Consider the following 22,118-nt stretch of genomic DNA (forward strand, 5'->3'; position numbering starts at 1 on the left):
TTTGATGAGATATATTCACGAGTTAAAACAAATACGTCGATAAAGAAATGAACTCGACTTCAAATTACGCGAATGAAACTTATCCCCAAGAACGACACCTCTATGGCGCGTCCTGCTACTTCTATTTTGTCTATCCAGTGGATTTGGTGAACACTATGAACCGGTCGATAAAGTGGGTACACATTGTTTGCACCTCGTTCTTTATTGTCTTCGGTCTGATGACGAATATCGTATCATTAATCGTTATGATGATGCCGAAAATGCGCAAGAGCTCGTTCGCGGTCTACCTGGCAGCTCTAGCCATAAGCGACGGCGGTAATTTGATACTGCACAGTATTTTCTGGATTAATTACATCAGCGCCCTTTCGGGTAGACCGTTGGTCATCGTGGTCTTTGGAGGGTTCGCAAAGAGCTTTATGAAATACATAAGTATGTATTTTGCCGCTTTGAGCAGTTGGTTAGTAACATTGATAAGTATTGAACGTTTTATCGTTGTCTGTTTTCCGATGTCAGCGTCGCGTTTGTGTCGCCGTAGATCGGCCCGTGGCGCCACCTGTTGCACGGTTCTTAGCGTCCTTTGCGTAGTGTTAATCGACGGTTCCCTGCGTCCATGGATGAACTACGACACCAGTTGTAGGATACCCAATCGACGCCACGACTCACGCGCTTTAGGGACTCTAATGATGGGCTACCTGCCTTTTATCATTATAACGTTTTGTTGCGTGAGTATAGTTGCAGTTTTGAGACTCCGCAGTGCTAGAATGCCGATCGCCGCCGTCAAATTAACCAATAACAGAGTTACTCGTCTTATGCTTCTCGTAATGCTGGTTTTTCTCGTTCTGTTATTTCCTACTATAGTTTCTCTCACTCTAGTTACCGTGCTCCCACACTTACGAGAAGTTCTGCAATTGGTATCGAGTTCAATATCCGTCATTCTTTCAGAAATAAGCTATTCAGTCAATTTCCTCATTTACGCATTGGCCAGTCGAAAGGTGAGGGAAGCGTTTGCTGAAAAGTTTCTTATTTGGTCGACAGATGGCACTCGTAGCAACATCCGATTAAGGGATCGAATGAATAACAAAATTAAGTCCAAAGAGACAACGGACTCTCCTACACCCGCTATTAATGCTAGTGAACCTTAAAGGCCATCGATATTGTGTTTGACGTGGAAGCAGATGAATGTACAACGTTTTAGCACGTCTCAATGAATATACACGAAATGTATATTTACTCGATGTAAAAGAAAATCAGAATCGTTGGAAATATGAATAAATGTTTGCAACGTTAATGTCACGAAATGATCTCTTATTGTCATATTCTTATTGTCATATTTTAACATTTGGCATTCAGAAGTTTTCGTCTGAAATAGGCAGAAATACAGGTATCCATCTCCAGCACCCCTGGAAATATTCACCATTGTAACGTCAGGTCATATCGACCAGGTTTTGAAAATGTGTTGATTTAAGATCTAATCTGGTACGTAATTGATTTTAGTTATGTATTACTCGTTACCGTAAAACGGGGTGAATAGGAACAGGCAGTGGGAAAAGTTTTTTCTCTCCTCATATAAACTTTAACGTTTGACAAATTAATTCTAAATTCTTTTCAAACTTTAGCCACAACGCTAGCTAAGAAAAAACAAAGTAAATTATGGAAGTCAATAGGAACAGGCACATCTCTATGAAAAAAATATATGTTCCTTTTCAAATTTTGATAAGTTGAATTTACTACCTTGTACCACTTGGTCATATGGACATGATATTTTCTGTAATCCAATCAATATTGGGTTCTACGTTAGGTACACGTATAACATGTAAATGACTGCACCAGTGAATGTAATGTTTTAAAGTTAATGTTGATTGCTGATCATGAAACAATTAAACCGGTAGTGCCAGCAGGTACACAACGAATTTTCGACGTCGATCCTGCGTTGAAGACTGTGATGTCGAAATACTAACGTGGATTTACGTCGATGGTTTTTTTGTTGTAAGCTGGCGTCGCTTTACTAGTTAATTTCAATGTTTTATCGACGTGGGTTAAAAACAAAGTTCTTTTCGACTAAAATTATTCGATCGGCGTAATAACGTCGCGGACATCATACCGAAACAAAAACATGGAAAATGGTCACGATCATACATAAAGAGAGATTAATCATAAATATAGGTTCTAGATTTGGTTGCCCTCACAACGCGTTGTTGGGGCATGCTGTATTCACTTCGTCGTCCGTCCATCTGTCCGCAGTGTTTTCCGTGCCCTAGCACCTAAACCCTTTGACAGACTTTCTTTAAATTCAAAGAGTTGTGTTGTCCTTGGTCAGTATCTGATTAGATTTTGGGTCCTGTAGGTCCAAGGTCAAGGTCGCAGAAATCCATTTTGTGAAATTCATTTCCGGGCTCTAACTCACAGATAGTTTAAAATAACTAAATGAAATTCCATACGGATAGGTTATTCTATTCTTAGTGGGTAAGGCCACTGCAAAAGAAAACCCTGTTTCTCGGGCACGAACGACCCGACTCGATATTTCGCCATTTCAAATAATCATTTCCAGAAAAAAATATAATTGCCTATGAACGTCGCCACCGGGTATACCCAACCAAGGACCGGTTAGTCTAACTTGTTGTTTACAGCAACTGGGCCAGATTCAGACCGTATAACATTAGATTTATCTACTAACTGGTAGTAAAAATCTGAACCGACTAATAACGCTTCATTGAAAGAATTTGAACCACTGTTCACGCTATGTGCTAATGTTATACCCTTGAACTCAGGAATTCTAGAATAGGATGTAACTTGAACTGACATAGGTTTAGTAATAACAGGGACAACTAACGCATCAAGCTCAAAACGTTCCTCTTCGACAAAAATAACATTCAAAGTAATAATTATCAACTTCTTTGAATCCTGATGATCAAGCACCAAAACCAGAAAAATTCTCGTCTCTCGTCTTGAAATTGATCAACTTATAATGATTGGGTTATGAATGACCTCTGAGATCCGTCATCAAATAACATTCCTGTATTTTCTATAATTATCTGACAGGAGGCAGTTGTCACAGCAGCAACAGCAGTTTTTAATAAAACCGAACCGCACGACTGCCATTGAATAGTAGTACAGTAAACTCTGCCTAAGTCGGATCTGGCCGAGTCGTATATAACCGCTCAACTCGGTGCAATATAAGAAAAAAATTCAGTTTCCTATATGAAATAATGCTTTCGTATTCTCGTAGCAATGTCTCAATCGTTATCGTTACTTACTGCGGCTAAGTCGTATATTCTGAACGACCATTGGTCTAACCAGTATTATTTAACCCCTAGTAAATTCAATGACAATTTGTGACCGGACCAATAATGCTCGTAGGGCCGGCGCTGACCGTTCGAAACAGTAAATGAATTCTGCGGGTGGGTTCGAATCCCGGATAAATGACACTGACAGCAGAACGATTGCTGGCATGCGAGGTGGCACCCGACATGTGAATGCTGACCAGGGGATTTCCCGGCTACAGAATTAGATAGGGTTAATCGATCGCGCATCAGACAGATGATACAAGCCACGAGCAACCAAAAACTGATGTTACTTATTTAAATAGTACACATTCGATTATTTATTTACGTTTATTTCTGCATATAACAGTTTTTACAGTGAGTAAACCTTATATTAGCAACCATATTCCTTAATGAATGAGTTCCAAAATATTAAAAAAATGGTCCTTCAGAGTCGGATTCGAACCATGTCGGACGAAACTTAGGCGAAGACTTAGTACTGGTTATAGCCTGATCTGAAAAATCGACGCTTAAAGATGCATGATTCTGGTTTCTTTAATTCCGACCCAACTGTTGACTGTGTGTAACTTAGACTCATTCGAATCGATTTTAACATGTAAGCCAACCGGGTTTTTGGACGGGTTTGCTCCACGTAAACTATTATGTTGTGAAACTGAACATGATTTATATTTTATTTTGGAAACAACATCTTATACAAATATATACAAACATAATACACGTAAATATAATACACGTGTAAATGTGACAATATAAGGTTATATTTGGGTTCATTAATTAATTGTTCTTCTACGAATAAGATTCAATAAAACGTTTCGATATTCCGAAAAATTTGATAATGTTATTTAAGGACAAAACGATTCGCGTGAGCAATGAAATCATCAAAATCATCATCTCAAATAATCTCAACTAATTTTTCAAAAACTACAAATACTCCGATTTTGAGAGTATTTTAATATTGTTCTGTGAGCTCTCTAGAAAGTAGAAACTAGTTTGGATAAACATTCTGTCTCATGAACATATGTTGAACCAAAATAATCCAGGAGTAATTCAAGAATTCGTCAGTAGGCCGATCTCGAAGAGTTCGTTAACCTAAAGAATCGAGAATTCCAAACACTTACAACTATATCAACATGATACATATCGTTATGAAACCACCACTGCTGCTACACTAACAGATGGTTTTTTTTTGTAGAACTAGGTTTATAAAATCAAAGGCTTTTTTACCGTTGAAGATATCAATGTAATAAATAATTTCACGTTTATACATTTCGTCTCTAAAAAGCTTGAATTCATCCATTGTGTAAAACTAAACTTGAGTCGTCTACACGTGTTACAGTTGTTCGATGACTTTTACGCGCGTTGCGATGAAGAAACTACTCGGTACCACCGAATCAATAACGAATAGCGAATAACGTATGACGATTAACCAATAGCGGATAACGTTTAGCGATTGACGAACAACGTGGCGGTCCAGAAATTCCGAACGGTTGAGGTTTTCAAAAGAGAGAGATCGTGAAAATATATACATACAAGCATTCATAGAATGTGCATATTACGTGACGCATTGGTAGGTGTTCCATTTCATAGATTACAGGTTTCTCTCTCACGATGAATTTCAGTTCGCAGACGACTTCACTACTCTCTACAACTACTAGAAATCCCTGCACACCTTACGTATTCCAAAACGTATTGTCAATCAGCGTAAAACTAGCTGGAGGTTTTCCTATCAGTATCGTCGGAATAATTTTGAATAATTTCAGCATTGTGATTTTACGTCGCCAAACTTCAAATCACATATCGCTGTACATTCTGCGATGTCTGGCAGTGGCTGACATAATCTTTCTTACATTTCACATAATTCAAGAGCCTTTTCGTTTCATTGTCTCCAGTTTGACCCAGGGTAGTCATATGTTCCTGATTCCTACGAGTATGAGTTGGGGTGTTCGGCCATGGATCTATCGGGTAGCTTGGTTACCGAGAACCTCAGCGCAAGTGACAAGGAACTGGATAACTGTACTGGTAGTTTTAGAAAGGTCTTTTTCTATCGCTAGGCCATTCTTCGCTAGAACTCATTCCACAATACCAAGGGTAAGAATTGTAGTTTGTTGTCTCTATATTATTTTTGGTATCTTAGGCTCTCCATTGATTATCGGTACTACAGTAGGTATCTGGTTTTATGACGAATGTAATAAAGTCGTCATAAAATCCATCCGCGGAGCAAGCGATCCCATACGAAGATACTTTCTCACTGAAATATTTACGTGGATTGATCACTTTGCTAGTCCTTTGTATAAAGAAATCCTACCTGCTTTATTGCTAATAATTTTCAACAGCCATCTGATATGGACTCTGAGAAAGATAAGTTCTAGGAGAAAAGAAATGACACACGAAGGCGAACAAAGGCTAGACGTGAAAGCTATCAGGATAGCTGTAGCTATTGTTATTCTGTTTATCGTCTGTGAAATCCCTGCTTCGTTCCGATCTTATAACGATTTCATAGGTCGCTTCTTCAAAATGCCACCTATTAAATACTCTACCACCATTTATATGCTTCAAGTACTGTTTACCGATCTTTTACCGACCTTGAACTCGTCTGTAAATTTCTTTATCTATTACTTAGCGAACGATAATTTTAGAGAAACTGCAATAAAACTGTTGAGAAGGCGGCCAATTTAAAATCCGTCGAGCGAAACAGATATATTTTGGATCCGTCCGGGTTTTTTTTTTATTTCAGAGCCCCATCCCCTACGCCACTTTTGACGAGAATTTAAAATGTGTGATTGCCGTTTGATCACTAAACTAGTTAATTACAAAGATGGAACTGAATTTGCAAAAATCACTCTCGATACTTAAAGTTGCTGGGAACATAAAGATAATGATTAATGCAACATGAGCCAGGTACTTTGAAATGGATGTTGTCATTGCGAATTTATTAAAAGAACTGTTGAAGGTATCTTTAAAACTGCGTACATTAATTATTTTTTTAATTAATTAATTTTTTTTAGAACATCAAATCTCTATATGGATCCAATTAACCCGATTGCCTTCGTTCTTGCACTTTATGTCACAGTATCACTATCTCCGACGGTCTTAGTTATTACATAATAAGCAAATTGCGATACTTTGTGATATTTGCTCACAGTATGAATTCAAGCGTATATGCGTAATTGTGTGATATATAATAAGTATCGTAGCGAATTGACAACGAGAGGGTTGTGAAATTGGAGGAACTGACTCCGTGGGATAACAATAGACAGAGACCTACCTACCTAGAGTCACCGTGACAAAAATAAAACAGCGCGAAATGGCTTCAAAATGATGACTTAAAAAAAGTTCGTAGCCACTATAATCTACATATAGAATAATTGTAATAAATCGTTGAATCTAATTCTGTCTTCTGTAATGAATTTCTATCTTTTGCAATAAAACACTGATGTTCACTGGTACGACAACAAACAGTCCCATTACGAGATTATACAAAATTGAGAGGAGACCTCAAAATAACAAGAAACGAGTGATTTGAATCATCAATTAAAAAGCCGCGTCTTCTAAAAATATACCCGAGAAATATCGACATCAAAACAAAATCGCGCGCCCAAAATCAGCTCAAATACCAATAAAATAATTCACCCATATAAAACCAGAAATCTAGGTTCCACACGAATAGGGCCCGACCGAAACCGGCTGTCTGAACCCGAAACCAGTTGTATGTAAGTAAATGTCATTTGTATTTCATAAGGAGTAGAGTTCAACTGTTCAACTCTTCATCTTACTCAAATCACACTTAACTCACAAACTGTCAAACATTTTCAATTCAGTTCAATTGTAAATAAATGCAACTTTTATTGTTAAAAAATTCCACTTAAACTTACAAATTCTGTATTTTATATCAACAGCTGAAATTATGTTTTAATTCAAAGATCTATCAACTAAGTATTCTAACCTAACCTATATATTCGGCCTACCCATTCAGGCTAGGGTTTTGGGGTAGGGAGGAGGATACTGAAATTGAGAGACATGATATACACTAGGTCACACCGGAATTCTTCAGTCACTCTGTCATCATCATTCAACTTAAGGATCAATCTTCTGTGACTAGGGGGTCTTGTTCTTCTCACTTAAGTAGAACATACAGGCCGTACCTGAATCGGGCCACTCTGTTGTGTGCTGGGGGTGAAGACACGTACTCTGTGGCCCAGTCCTCTGGGGTCTTGTCTCAGCGATGACCCTGAAATTGTCATGTTTATTTCAAGTAAAATATTTACATAAAAGGCGTTGTCTTGAAAAATCGGAAATTCTGTAAAAAAAAAAAAAACCTTAAAATAGAGAGAAACCCTGGAATAAAAGAAGCATGAAATACAGGAACATGAAATAAAGATATGAGGCATAAGTAATAAACAAACTGCTATTTCTATCTGTAGACCCAGAGACCCACAGGACCCTGACGTAAATAGCACCCCATTTACTAATTAACGCATTTTATTTAAAATTGTTTTAATATTCATGCATTTCTATAACTTACTAACTCACCGAGTAAGTTCCTAAACTAATTAAACCTATAAAACATAATTTCAGCTGTTAATGTTTTTCTAACACAGTTTATCCAATTCCGTGTGTTTTATGTCTAATTCCAATGATAATCCTTGAGTCAATTTGAATCCTTGTGTTTTTGATAACAGTTTTTTTAGCACTGTTTATATAAATCCGGTAATTAGTTTGATCGCGATCCCATTCCAACTAAATCCTGCACAAGAAGACTAATTCAAATTCCATTTAATTTCCAGTAACAGCTAAGTTTTTGAGAACAGTTTATCTTAAATTCGTTTCAGCGCGATTCCATACATGTTCACAAGAGGTGTCTACTTTTTTTACAGGAGACAGTTTGAGCATCTCTGTCCAGACTGGTAAACCATATACCATCGGGACAAACTCTAGGTGTGAACATATAAAAGACACCCAAATGTAATAATCTGTGCGAACGACAAAAATGGTCGAACCCAATGAAGCTTCGTATTTCATATTATCTAACTATTGGGGGCACTGGTCATAATCCATCTTCGCTCTATAAACTGCGCGGCTCAACAGAAATCAATCCATTCTGAACTGCATGAAGTATGTATCCATATAGTATGAATCAGATACTAGAAATATCTAATAGCAATTAATGATTTGATTTAAAAATTTAAAAATCAAATTTGATGATGCCGCTAACACCAGGCCGTGCTGACAAAACATTCTCATCTGTGATCGGACGCATAATTAGTTATACTCGTCGATGATTGGCTAATTGGTACGAAATATGCATAATGTGAACTGGATGAAACCGGTTTCGATGCGACCCGCGCGTAACGTGTGCATTTGACACATTTCACGTGACTTTTCTCATTTTCTACTGAAGGTCATTGAATCTGTATCGTAATCTGTTCATTTCAGATATACAGTAAACCCCGAATCCTGGCTACAACAAAAATCATTTTCTGATTTCCTGATATATTTTACGACCTTTATCTCGGACTTCGCTTACCTCGGAGCGAAGGACTGATAATAGAAGAAATGAGAACATGCGCCATCGAAATATTATCAGTGTTGTTTATGGTTTCGTGAAATTGTTTTTTCTTTCAAATTCGTGATTTCGTTGCGCGACACGTTCATTGAGAGCTATGTTTATATGGACGGGTTAAAACTGGATGCGCAGCGGACAGACACATAGCTGATTTCAGCACAAACGATCAGTTTAATTGTGTTATACAATGTAACTTTATTGAAACAACCCATTTTCTAGAAGACTAATTATAAATCCGAAATACGTTATCGGTATTTGCTGCATTTGTTGGCTCGTTATAGTTTCTATTATAGCGCTGTCATCGTCGTCTTACTTAGGAGACATTTTTTACGGTACAACCGGCGTTTGTTTGCCTATGAATTTACTAACAATCGACGTCAATGGCTGGCACTATTCATTCGCTATTTTTGCCTTGATTAATGCGGCCATATTGGCTTCGAAAATGACGACGTATGCTCAGATGTATAGACTCGTATCTGAAAGTAGGTCGGGCTCGGGTAGAGCCGATCCTACCGAACTGGTTTTAGCTCGAAGGAGTTGAGTTATCAATCTATGTAATCTATTTTGCTGGCTACCGATAATAATCGTTCAGTTTTGTGCCGTATTTTCGGTCGAGATACCGAACCAGGTGGCCGCTTGGCTGGCCGTTCTATTTTTTCCGATCAACTCGTCTCTGAATCCTCTTCTTTATACAATACTAAATATCGATATGAAATCTATTCGTGAACGCAATAAACGACGATTAGGATTGATGACATCCGGTAAATAAACCGCAGTTTACACGCGTCCCTGTAAACGGGAATTCCCCCGTACATAACATAATATTCAGATGGCACCACATGACCAGAACTTCTGCCAAAGTATGCAGCACCATTCTTCTGACTGATGTGACAGCACCACTTTTGCATCGCAAAACACGTCCTTCAGACAAGAGACTTTGCATTTTCGAGGTTTATCGTATAAATGTTGCTGTTGCTCGAACAATACTGAGCCCCGGGGCCGACTTCACAAACCGTAATTAACCCTTAATTATGATTAAATCACTAATCATGTTTGAATTATCATGATTAAATCGAGTTAGGTGTTTCACAAAACGTAATTAACTTTAATTAAGTTAATTACAAAATTTACTTCTCCTGTAGAGTGTAATAAAACCATTTAATCATCATTAGTTTATTATTAAAAACGAAAAGCTGCAAATATTAATCATGGAATTTGGTGTTTATTAATTGACGAAGGCAATTCCTACACTTTTTCAGTTTTTCAGATTGTTTGGCTGAATAATTTTGATTTTTTGCCTTTTGTAAAAAAAAAAAATGTCAATACTCTAAATTCTATTGATTTATTTATAAACATCCTTTGTTTTTGGCAGGACGACCACCACATACTTTTCTATTTAGTTCTATTTAAAAACTTCAGAGAAATCTTGCTAAGTTGTTCCACCTTTCGTTCAGACTAACAAACGTTCAAACTCCGCATCGCATCAAAAACTGGTAAAACTCATTCTTCATTATACTTTTCTGACCAATATGGTAGAAAACCCTATTGTTATTCCCTCCGTTATTATTATGACTCATTTCTAGACCACTTGGGACTTTAGTCCCATCAGCGGACTATTGCGTTCACTTTTCATCCGTCGTCTATTTTGAAAAGGGGGAATTATCGTTTCCACAGAACTTCTAAAATAACCAAAGATCACGCCGAGATTCACCTAACGCTTTCTTTCTTTTAGAGCTCGCCAAAGGAGAACAAAAGAACCCCCACACAATCCGGGGTCAAACAAATACGGATTTGGACTCTGTAAAAGCTGAGTCCGGACTTTACTGGTCAAAATTTATCATGAAATGCTTAAAAATCCTAAACGCTTTAAAATTATCATGAAAGAAGTACAAATCACGCTCTCATGTGTAAATTTATGCTTGTCTACCTTGTATTCACATTTGCAATAGGCCTACATATTTTGGCCCCTAGCTTGCACTTTTATGAGTAATTATCGAACTGAAAAATACTGATTTTAATGAAACTTCATTGTACGCCATTTCTAAACCAGTGACGTAGAAAACCTGGTATCTCTATACACAATTGTCCAGGGACGAACATGTTACTGTATAATCCACTCTGCTCATCTGATAATTTCATATTTAAACATGTTTTAACAATTCCTAGGGATTAGTTTAGTAACTGTGCGCACGGTCAGGGCTTCTTCCACTGCACTCCATCGGCTTTTTGACTGATCTTCTAATCGATATCAAACAGTGTATCTCTATATATTATCGAGTCCTATCGAACTAAAAAAAATCAAGTTTTGAGAAATCCCCATTAAAATCATCATTTCATACCAGTATTAACGGGTTATCGTAAATAATGTCCTATTAATATATATATATATATATATATATATATATATATATATATATATATATATATATATATATATATATATATATATATATATATATATATATATATATATGCCTATTGATTGTAAATCGTGATTTTGATGTACTGGTAGCTTATCGATTACATGATTGCAAATGAAAGGTTTAATTTTTTCGTTCATTTTTATCGATATTTGCAAAATGTATTGCTAAAAATACGCCGAAACTTTGCACTTGATAGGCAATACAGAAAAAAATTTACGCACGAGTCAACTTGTGATAAAACGGGTTTTAAAGGGCTCAGATACATGTTCCGGATGCCTACCATGATAAGAATGCGGTCAGCTATTGTTGGACTTTCACAGATAAGATAGATGATAACCGAGGACAGGGCTAACATTGTAGCCTGCATGTCACCAGTACCGACCGAGGATGACTGGGAAATCTTTTTACGTCGTGACGTTGCTTTGATTAGGATTCGGATTAATGCGATGTTAGTAATCGAGAGGAATATAAACGGCATCGCGACGATGAATGTGATGTTCATCAAACGACTGATCACCTGTCCATCGGAATGAACAGCCTGGCCGAGCATCATACGATTAAACAACGGGCAATCATTGTATACAGATTTTAGGATGATGAAATGCCAATGATACGCGTGCGTTATAAAACAGAAACAAAACAAACCCACAACAGCGAACTTACATCTTTTTGGGGTAATTAAAGCCCTGGATTTAAGCGGGAACGACAGTTGTAACCAGCGCTCAATACTGATCATAGCTATCAACCAGTTTCGATACATTTTACCCGTCAACTGCGCCACTGACGTGTAATACCTAGGATAAGGGGCGAGCAAAACGGGATCCAGGTAGTGATAATTTATGAAGCCGAATTTCCAAAGTCCATTCAAATCTGAAAGGTTGTAGTAACAAAAACTGAGAACGAGATAAATAGAATCAACAACAGCTAGAATACTGAGCAAGTAGTATGTAGCGACCACGCTCGAGTACATGCGTCTTAAAATGATAAAACTCAAATAGTTACAAATCAAACCAGTCGCACAGACAACTGTGCCACCGATGGCTCTGATATGTATTCGGTGTTCGGCATCATCCCAGAAACGTTGACTCAAACACTCGTGAGTTGTGGTAGATTGATTAGTTTCAGACATTGTAAAGCCGTCAATTTGGTCTCACTTATTTTCTGTAGAGTTGATCAGAGAGACTATTTACGCGTTCTACAGGTTCCATTGTTAAGTAGTTTGAAAAGGATTGTATTCAATTAACTCCCATTGTTAAATATGCTTCTAACATGGACAATTATTTCATATCTCCCTGTCGCATTAGAGACGAACATAATAGGAAATTCGATTTCTGTAACACATATATATGATTCAGAATAGAAAACGTATTCGAGAATATTTTAGAATTCCCTGAATGAATGAATTGGACTTGCACGGTATCGATATGCACTAGACATAATGTGTACATATACATCGAGGGATTTTGACACAATGAAGTACCCCCTCCAGCAAAATATAGGATGGATGTGTACACAGTACTTTGAAGGTTTTTAGCCAGAATTAGGATCGTACAGAAGATTTCTCTCAATTAAGTCAGATCTTTTGGGACGTAAAAATATGTCTTGAGTGACATCCGAGTTGGATGTCACAAACAATATTTCAAACAAACATCAAAGTTGAACGGTTATCCGACTCGGGCACTGTCGACTGTACAAGGAATGATTAATTGGGGCGTTCTGTCCAATCGGTAGGAAATGCTATTGTTATCTTCGTGATAACTTTTTTCACATTTTTTAAACTTAAAAATAATTTTCCTATAGAATTCGACTACTGATATGTCTCAAACGCATTACCGAAACGGCGAAAATGTCAATTTGTCTGAACACGTAGCTCCACTTAATGAAATGTCCTTATTATGACTTCGCAAATTTGCAAAACACTGATGCAAACAAAGCGCTTTTTATAAACGGTTCCGGGTACTGTTGTAGTAATCGTCCACCAAATCAATTTATTTTCCAAAATTCATCATGAACTTGTCATGGCTTTAGGTTGAAAAACTTGCTTTTCTTGTTGATTTACGTTTAGGTTTGAATTTCAATGTCTGTGTAATCTAATGAATATGTTATTTTATTGGGTATCTGTTAATAATTGATAATCTAGTGATTCAGGTGATATTTATTTATATCGTAATGTCTACTGTGCCGCAGTATAATTTTCTTTTACAGTTAAATCTTTAATCACCGTAACAGCGCGTATTATTGAAGCGAGTTTACGTCATTGTTACGATATCATATGATTGAAAATGAATTGATACCGTATCTGGATTCAGATATTCTTACTAAATTACTAAATATTACCGTTTATTGTTTTAAACTAATTTACCCACAGGGAATGTTCCCTTTTAGATATGATCACAACTTTTGTTTTGATTAACATGAATGTATTATGTGGTAAAGCACGTGGTATGTTCTAAGGTTGTCGTGGTATATGTGTTGATAAGGGCAATAAGACTATACGAGTTTGAACATTTTTCATTTCCCTATCGAAGAAAATGAACAAACACTGTTGGAATGAGTAGGTATCGGCGTAAACTGCATCCTTGCTACTTCCCTGAATGTTTTAGGTGTAACGGTATGATGGACTGTTTATGGCTAGCAGATTCACACTCTAAAATATTTCTATTTCGACGTTTCCTTTATGTTCAACGTAGAATTGTATTATTAATGAGAAAATCTGTTCGATATACCGGTATTTGAACACTTAACACAATCAACTATCCTGACAAATTACGAGTGAATTGGGTTGGGTTTGTGAGTATTGTCCATTGATTTATGTCAAGAATGATTTGTGACTTCAGATAGATATATGACGAATGACGAATAGAAATCACAAATAAATCTCTTTATTTTTCTATCAGTTTAGATTAGTTTTCCATATGTGAGGAAAGATTTCGTCGAAACACAACACAGTTCATCATCATGGCGTTAATCGTGAATTCAACTGAGTTACATTGTCCTCGTGTCTGTGGCGAACAAGTCTGCAAGTTTCCGCACCCTTTCATTAGTTATTCTGCTTATCTTGTTCAAATATGAATAAAGTGTCGACAAGATGTTATAATATCTAGTGAAGGATAGCCCAATCGAAAGCAAGAATGCTTGTTTGGAGCATTGGGCTACCTTAAAAACACACACAATCACACATCATTCATTCCCCTCGCATACAGATTCATACAACAAATAACATTAGATCAAAGGCGGATGGATGTAAAATGTAACAATTACAAGCAGATTACAATCAACAAATAAACTAGTTTTATGATTGACGCATCCGCATCATATTATTGAAAATCAAGGGAATTTAGAATCCTGTTCAACGGCCAACACGGTTTTATAAAAAGAAGGTCTACAAACAGTCAATCTGGCCTACTTTATTTAAACCATGGGTGACTAGAACAGATGCTTTGACCCTGGAAAATCGACTGATAGGCCTATAGTATTTACGGATTACAGCATTTGAAATAGCATTTGATAAGTTACTACATCAGCGATTACTAAACAAGCTATTAGGATAATCATCATTGTCTCGTGTGGGCAGACATATCAAATTTTGAGGGACATACTTCTTTTCAAGGTAGTCTAGTTCGTATTCACAATTTGACTATATTCGAGTATATTGCGGCGTTGCCAATATACTTCGGGTTATAATTCCTGTCGGCGACGTCTAACTTTTTACGCACAAAGATACGATGTAGCTCACCACAGTTACATTTTCGGTCATCGGTTCATCTATCCATTAATTCTGGACGATGAACAATTTGATTTTTTTTTCTTAAATGGCTCATAGAATTTAGTCGAAACGTCTCTTAGTTTTTCTTCTTACTATGGGTGGGTTTATCAACTAACAGTTTGCTGAGTTAGCCTATAGATAGTATTGCTTTGGTCCGATCCTTTCAGGAAATGACAGAAATTGTTTTTTTCAGATGCTATTTAGAATCAAACAGATAGTTTATCAGTAAAATCTGTTTAACTGTTTTTCTAAAGGCACCGTTTGTCGCGCAGTAGACGAAAAAATTAGCGGAAGAGTCTAAAACGCTGAGCAGTATCCCTACTTTACGCATGACCAATAGTTCATCCTCAGATAGATCGTGACGTAATCCGAAATGCGTTTCGAAGAAATATAGCAGACGGTCTAGCGATGCGGGAATTTCACAGATAAAGAATTCGGTAACGACTCGTGTAAAGTGTATTGTATTTGGAAGGTTGGAATATTATTCTTTACTTCAAAACGCAGAGTATTATCTATTAAAGTATAAAAAATAAGTCCACGAACCGCGTTATTTTCACATATTAAGGTTTCGTGTTGGGTCCTAATAATTTTGAACAGTTTTCCATTTTGGAAGAGGTTGTAGTCTATCAGCTGTATCAAAATGATCGGATCATTCTCACCCGCGTTGTTTGTTTCGCATGAAACTGATCCAATAAATTTGATAATAAATCTGTTATATTGAAATATATTTTGCTGTATCGGGTTTTTAAATTCATAGGAAATATATTTCGATGTACTTCCTGCCCGACCCGGGTAGTTCGGTGACTGCACGAGTCCACATTTATCTTTAGTAGTAACTGGAATAAATGAACTGTCAAATCCAAAACTATCCGCTTTTTTCACCCCTAGACATTCACGACGTAGTTTAACTATTAGTGGTCGCCGCCAGAAAACAAACCCACCTGTGAAATCTACAGTGTTTAATACGAGACTGTTATTAAGAAACTGATTACTCAAACTCAGAGTCTGATCACATGACAATGACATCTTGAGAAAACATCGGTCAATTTGATATTCGTGTTCTGATGATATGTGAATATTTTTCAAGCGAAGGCGTCGATTTTCAGGTGTAATCACGAGACATTGTGACGTCATATTGATCTGACGTTCTTCTTCCTGTAGAACATAACCATCACAATCAGTAGCAGCAAATTTAAGATATGATCTGGAAGGACGATCAACTGTTAACTGATTGTTATAGTAATAAGCGTATGCTACTACAGTAACCGGTCCACCTGATGTAATCAGGCTGACGACAGATCGACCGTAGTATGAACCAGGACAATACGGACCATAGCGTCTAGCTGTGAAATTACTACCATCAAATATATAAAAACCAGCTCGATCACCGTTTTCTCATAGCACTGTTAGTTTCAACTGTTCTTCATAGATGTTCACTTTCCAGTTAAGTTGTAATGTAGTTACACGATACAATGTATTCTTTGATCTCGGGAACAATCGATTAGCTGATGTTGGGTTTGTGAGTGAATGCTGAAGTATAAGAAAATTGATTAAAAAATTGAACGTTTACAATACGACAATTTCAAACTCTGTACGACCTCGATATTTTGATAATAGTTCAAAATGTTTCAATTAAATCTTAACTTAAATTCTTTCACAAATCATCATAATTACTCTGCGTTGAGACGTGCGTCCAAAAATATTGAAATTTTGGTCACACATAACGTTGTTATTCCAAGTTTCTCGGAACAGTATCACTGGTAAATATCGCCATCAAAATCATAGACTTTTACAGTGATTCTATTACACAAACCTAATTTACAAATCACTCTAATAAACTTACCAATAACGTTGCCTTGTTGATGTAGACGTCTGATATTGTGATTGATTTCACTTCAAACTCTATTTCCAAATTCGATCTTAAAAAATCCGATGTCGTTAAAACGCACAGAATCACGAGAAATCCGTCTGATTTTACACTCTGAGATTTAAGATGGTTAAAACTGAGTAAAACATCAGTTCTCACAATACGTAACCCTTCCTGTTTATAAACACCAACGACACCTGGTGACGAGACGAGATCATGTGTCCAGTTGAAGACGACGAACTGCAGAACATCGACTGTGATAGACCAGCAGTATAAGTGTTTAGACTGAGTTACTATATGTGGTATTCCATCAATTGTAGTGAGCAGTCCTGATTTATTATAGACTTGAATTAACGGGTTAGAGATGTTCCAATCTGATATTTTGTAAACTTGCACGAGTAACTTCGACTTCCAACTTCTTTCAATTTCAATACGTGCTTTATTAGTTTTAGTATAAAACGATGAAGGTGGATGTCCGGTTTGTTCTCGTATAAGAGTTATAGGTTCACTGGTGCTGTTCCGTCCGTCGTAAATTTGAGGACGAGTTTTCATTGGATCCTCAACTGGTCTTAATCTGAAATCTATCTGTATAAACGTTAAATTCATTGCAAACCCGTCTGGCATCCCGATCCATTCTAACAACAATTTACATCGAGAGGTAGAAATCATGAATTCATAACCTGTTTGAGTTGGTGATTCTTTTACTGCACGTTTATGACATTTATGTACGATTTTCAAGCGACTCTGTTCTTCAAAACGATATATGATATAAACCCGACTACCTCGCGCTCCATCGACGTTACTCCTAAACAACAACGCAATCAAATCGTTACTGCGGATATCTAGTCTTTAATGCATATACTAAAGAGTTACCGGATTACGTTGTGCATGATGAAAATTTGATTAATATTCTAGCTATAAATGAGATATTCCATGAATCTGCTAATAGTCTAGCTGTAATGATAAATGGTGGTTTTTTAAGCAGAAAAAATAAGGACAAATACGTGAATAACTGGGGTTATCGATTATTAGAGCTGTGTAGAAATCATAATATATTTGTAGCAAATGGAAGATTAGGAAAAGATCAGGGCGTTGGAGAATTTACTTGTGTAAAGGGCGTAAATCATCATGTTGTGGATTATATTTTAATGTCAGCTGAACTTTTCACGAAATGCTCTGATTTTAATGTTATGGACTTTGACCGTATACTGTCCGATGTTCATTGTGCTATTTATTGTACTCTAGCCTCAGATTGTAATATTGAAAGGAATGAGTTTCTACCACCCAGAGAGAAGGGCAAAATCCGGTGGTCAAAAGATAAAGAGGGTCTCTTTAGGAATGCTATTGACCAACAGAAATTAAGTCAGTTAAATCTTGATCTAAACGATAACAAAATAAATTGTGAAACTGCGAATAATATTTTAACGGAGACATTGATTGGAGCTTCCGAACGTACAATGGGTAGAAAAAAGATTGTTTCAAAAAATAATCGTAAAAAGCCGTTTTTATCTGACCCTGAAGTTTTAAAACACCGAAAATGTTATAGGCGAGCAAGAAAGAGCTGTAAAAGACACCCAACACCACAACGAAGAACACACATGAATTTGGCTTATAGGAAATACAATTTGGCTATTAAAAAAGTGAAACAAAAATACCTTTTGGATCAAAATAACCTTTTGAAAAAACTGTCGAAAACCGATCCAAGAGCTTATTGGAAGTTTTTTTCTAAAGCCAAACAAAATGTTTGTAAAGCCTCCCTATCTGACCTTTTTCATCATTTTTCAAAACTAAATCAAATACCAACAGACGACGACGATGATAGTAATTATTTTGATGTAAATAACTTTATCGATGTTGACAATGACGACGCCCTCAATCGAGTCATTACGGAATCGGAAATTTCTAAATGTATAAAGAAACTTAAGAATAACAAGGCACCTGGATGTGACGAGATACTGAACGAATTCCTTAAAACCTCTGAAGATATAATAATGCCCACTTTAGTCAATCTCTTTAATAAGGTCCTGGAAACTGGGATTATCCCTGAGAACTGGACAATTGGTAAAGTTACACCTATTTTTAAGAACAAAGGCGAGCCACGTGATCCGGACAATTATCGGGGAATCACATTACTGAGTTGTATTAGTAAGTTATTCACAAGTATATTAAACGATCGTCTCCATGAATTCCTTGAATCAAATGAACTCCTGAATAGAAATCAAGCCGGATTTCGAAAAAATCATAGCATTTTGGATCACATTTTCACCCTTCACTCAGTAATTGACACCCTTTTTAGTAAGAAGCGAAAGCTCTATTGTATTTTTATTGACTACCAAAAGGCATTTGATACAATATGGCGAAAGGCACTGTGCCACAAACTTATCTCAACAGGTATCACCGGAAATATCCTAAACGTAATTCATAATATGTATAAACATATCAAATCCATGGTTCACGTGCAGGGTCAATCCTCAGGTTGTTTTCTTAGTAACATAGGATTGAGACAAGGGGAAAAATTTATCGCCAGTGCTTTTTTCTATATTTGTCAATGACCTTGAGGCTCCATTAATTGAAAGAGGTTGTCAAGGGATTTCATCTCCCTTCGAAAACGAAGATCTATGGGTTCAGCTACTAGTTCTGCTGTACGCAGATGATACGATCTTATTGGCCGATAGTGCAAGTGCACTTCAGAAAAACCTCGATATGTTGGTCGCTTATTGTAAAAGGTGGAAATTAGTAATCAATATTAGTAAAACTAAAGCCATTGTATTCAAAAAAGGAAGTCTATTAGACAACCCGTATTTAATATCGATGGAGTATTAATCGAAACTGTATCTGAATTTAAATATTTAGGTGTGCTTTTTAATTATACAGGAAACTTTGCAAAATGTAAAAAGCTGATTTGTGAACACGCAAAGAAGGCGCTTATATTTGTTCTTAAGAAAGTTCAACATTTTTCTCTTGACTTTGATACTGCTTTCCAAGTCTTTGACGCAATGGTTGGATCGATTTTAACATTTGGTTGTGAGGTGTGGGGCTTTGGAAATTTTGATGTTATTGAAAAAATTCATTTAACATTTTGTAAATATCTGCTAAGCCTCAAGAGGTCAACACCAAATTTGATGATATACGGTGAGACAGGAAGGTTTCCATTTGAAATTCGTATCAAAGTTCGTATGGTAAAATTTTGGGGACACTTGATCCTGCATGAAGAGACATACTCTGGTAAAATGTACCGCATTCTTTATAATAGTCATTTAAATGGTTCGCAAAGTAAATGGATATCCTGTATCAAATCAATCTTACAGAATTGTGGTCTTGGTAATATATGGTTGGAACAAACTTTTCCGAATATTCCCTACCTTGGGGAACTCGTAAAACTTAGATTAGAAGATCAATTTAAACAGACACGGCATGGATCGATGGTACTATCCTCTAAATTAGATACGTATAGAATATTTAAAACTGATTGGGGACAAGAAAAATATCTTTCATCACTACCACGAAGTTTAAGAATCTCACTATGTAGATTTAAATGTTCCAACCATAAATTACCAATAGAGACTGGTAGATATGAAAACAAACCACGGAACGAACGAGTTTGTAATAAATGTAACGAGAATACTATTGGGGACGAATATCATTTCATACTGAAGTGCGAATTTTTCAACGCTTTTAGAATTTTGTATATACCTAACAGATATAGAATTGGCGCAAATCATTATAAATTCAAGCAATTGCTCAGTAATGAAAACCTGTATTACAGTCTATCTAAATACATTACGACTGCTACACGGTTGTTATAGCTAGGGCTATTAATATGTATAAATTTGCCAGCTTTTATATTTATACTATTCATACTATTTTGTTATGCTCGGAAAAATTGTATATCTTTTTTGGAGCAATAAACTAAACTAAACTAAAACTAGTCGTTTTCTTCCGGTAGCGCAGAGTTTGTTGTCGGACTCACCGACGAGAAGGTAGTTTTCGTTACAGAATATCGACGGCTCGATGTCGTAGTAAACTTGAACGAGAAAACTTCCCGGTAAAGAGCTGTTGACGAACCAACGACATTCAACACCGCGCACTAACGACGGATAGTTCGGTGAAACGATGTAACCAGACGTAGAATCGACGGAGTATTGAGTGTTGTTACAAGATGAACTGACTGTAACAGACGCGGCTTCCTCGACAGAGTTTGCGCGATCAGCCCGCGTTAATATACAGTCTCCGCAAGCGATCAGTAAAACTACGAACAACGCTTTCATTCGCTGCATATTGAACACAATTCACGCTTCAAAACAAACACATTTCTAACTATTTCTAAGTTTTCGCGACATTTCTCAAACTCGAGTGGCTGCAAAGTAATGACGAATTCACAAATGACAGAAGTTGACGAATTGATCGAGTCCAATTATTTTGTAAAAAAATCCGCCCATCAAACTGGCGCCAGTCTCGTGTTTGTGAAACTTTCATCTGTTCTCGGTTTCGCTGTAATTACCGCGGTTTCTAAATTTAAACGTGTTTCAATACATCGCGTTTATAATCGTGTGCAATTATTTCTCTAAAATCATTTACTGTCGCCCCCGAACTGCGTTCAGTTTGTGATAATATTCGATGACATTTTCTATCTATACCTCAAAATATTCTGCGTCTCTGTAAAACACTTCGTCAATATCTGTTTCGACAATTCACACTCTACAGTCAATATAATAACTGAGTTGAAGCTAAGTGAAGCGCATGGATATCTGATTGTGGTGAGTAATAGGTCTTGTTTGGTACAGATTGTTTTGAAGAAACAATAGCAACCAAGTAAGACGGGGATGACAGCGGTACAATCGAAACGGAAATGTTTGGAATCTTTAGTTAGGAAACAGTGACAATAACCCCGGCGAGAATCTGACTCGCGCACTCTGATTCGGTCCGTTCTAAATTCGTCCCCTTCCGGACACGGACCCGTTTAGGACGGTCAAATTGCCGATGATATCATCTTAATTGATCTTTTATAATAATCAATTGCAAATAGTTCTAAGATTCGTGCTTGATTCCTGTGAAAATTCGAGTGACAATTCAATAATGGAAATGTGATTGATTGTTGCAAACTGATTTTTCTTTCAATTCGATTTTGAAAGGATTTAAATTACTGCATAGAACTATCATTTTAACGAGGACTGTTAGAGAATATCTGATATTATATCTACTTCATATATTAGTTAGG

General features: G+C 36.6%; 2 protein-coding genes across 2 annotated transcripts; one reads left to right on the top strand and one right to left on the bottom strand.

Annotated features, from left to right (window-relative positions):
• Nucleotides 1-218: 218 nt before the first annotated feature.
• On the top strand, nt 219-5,957 carry LOC141911253 (uncharacterized). Its single transcript, XM_074802241.1, has 2 exons — nt 219-519; nt 5,416-5,957. The coding sequence occupies exons 1-2, from the start codon at nt 219-221 to the stop codon at nt 5,955-5,957; spliced, it is 843 nt and encodes a 280-aa protein (XP_074658342.1).
• Nucleotides 5,958-11,406: 5,449 nt separating this feature from the next.
• On the bottom strand, nt 11,407-12,396 carry LOC141911254 (FMRFamide receptor-like). The gene has a single exon (XM_074802242.1). It carries the CDS (start codon nt 12,394-12,396, stop codon nt 11,407-11,409), a length of 990 nt encoding a protein of 329 aa, XP_074658343.1.
• Nucleotides 12,397-22,118: the final 9,722 nt, after the last annotated feature.

The sequence above is a fragment of the Tubulanus polymorphus genome, chromosome 9 (assembly GCF_964204645.1).
Source record: "Tubulanus polymorphus chromosome 9, tnTubPoly1.2, whole genome shotgun sequence".
Classification (NCBI taxonomy): Eukaryota; Metazoa; Nemertea; class Palaeonemertea; order Tubulaniformes; family Tubulanidae; genus Tubulanus; species Tubulanus polymorphus.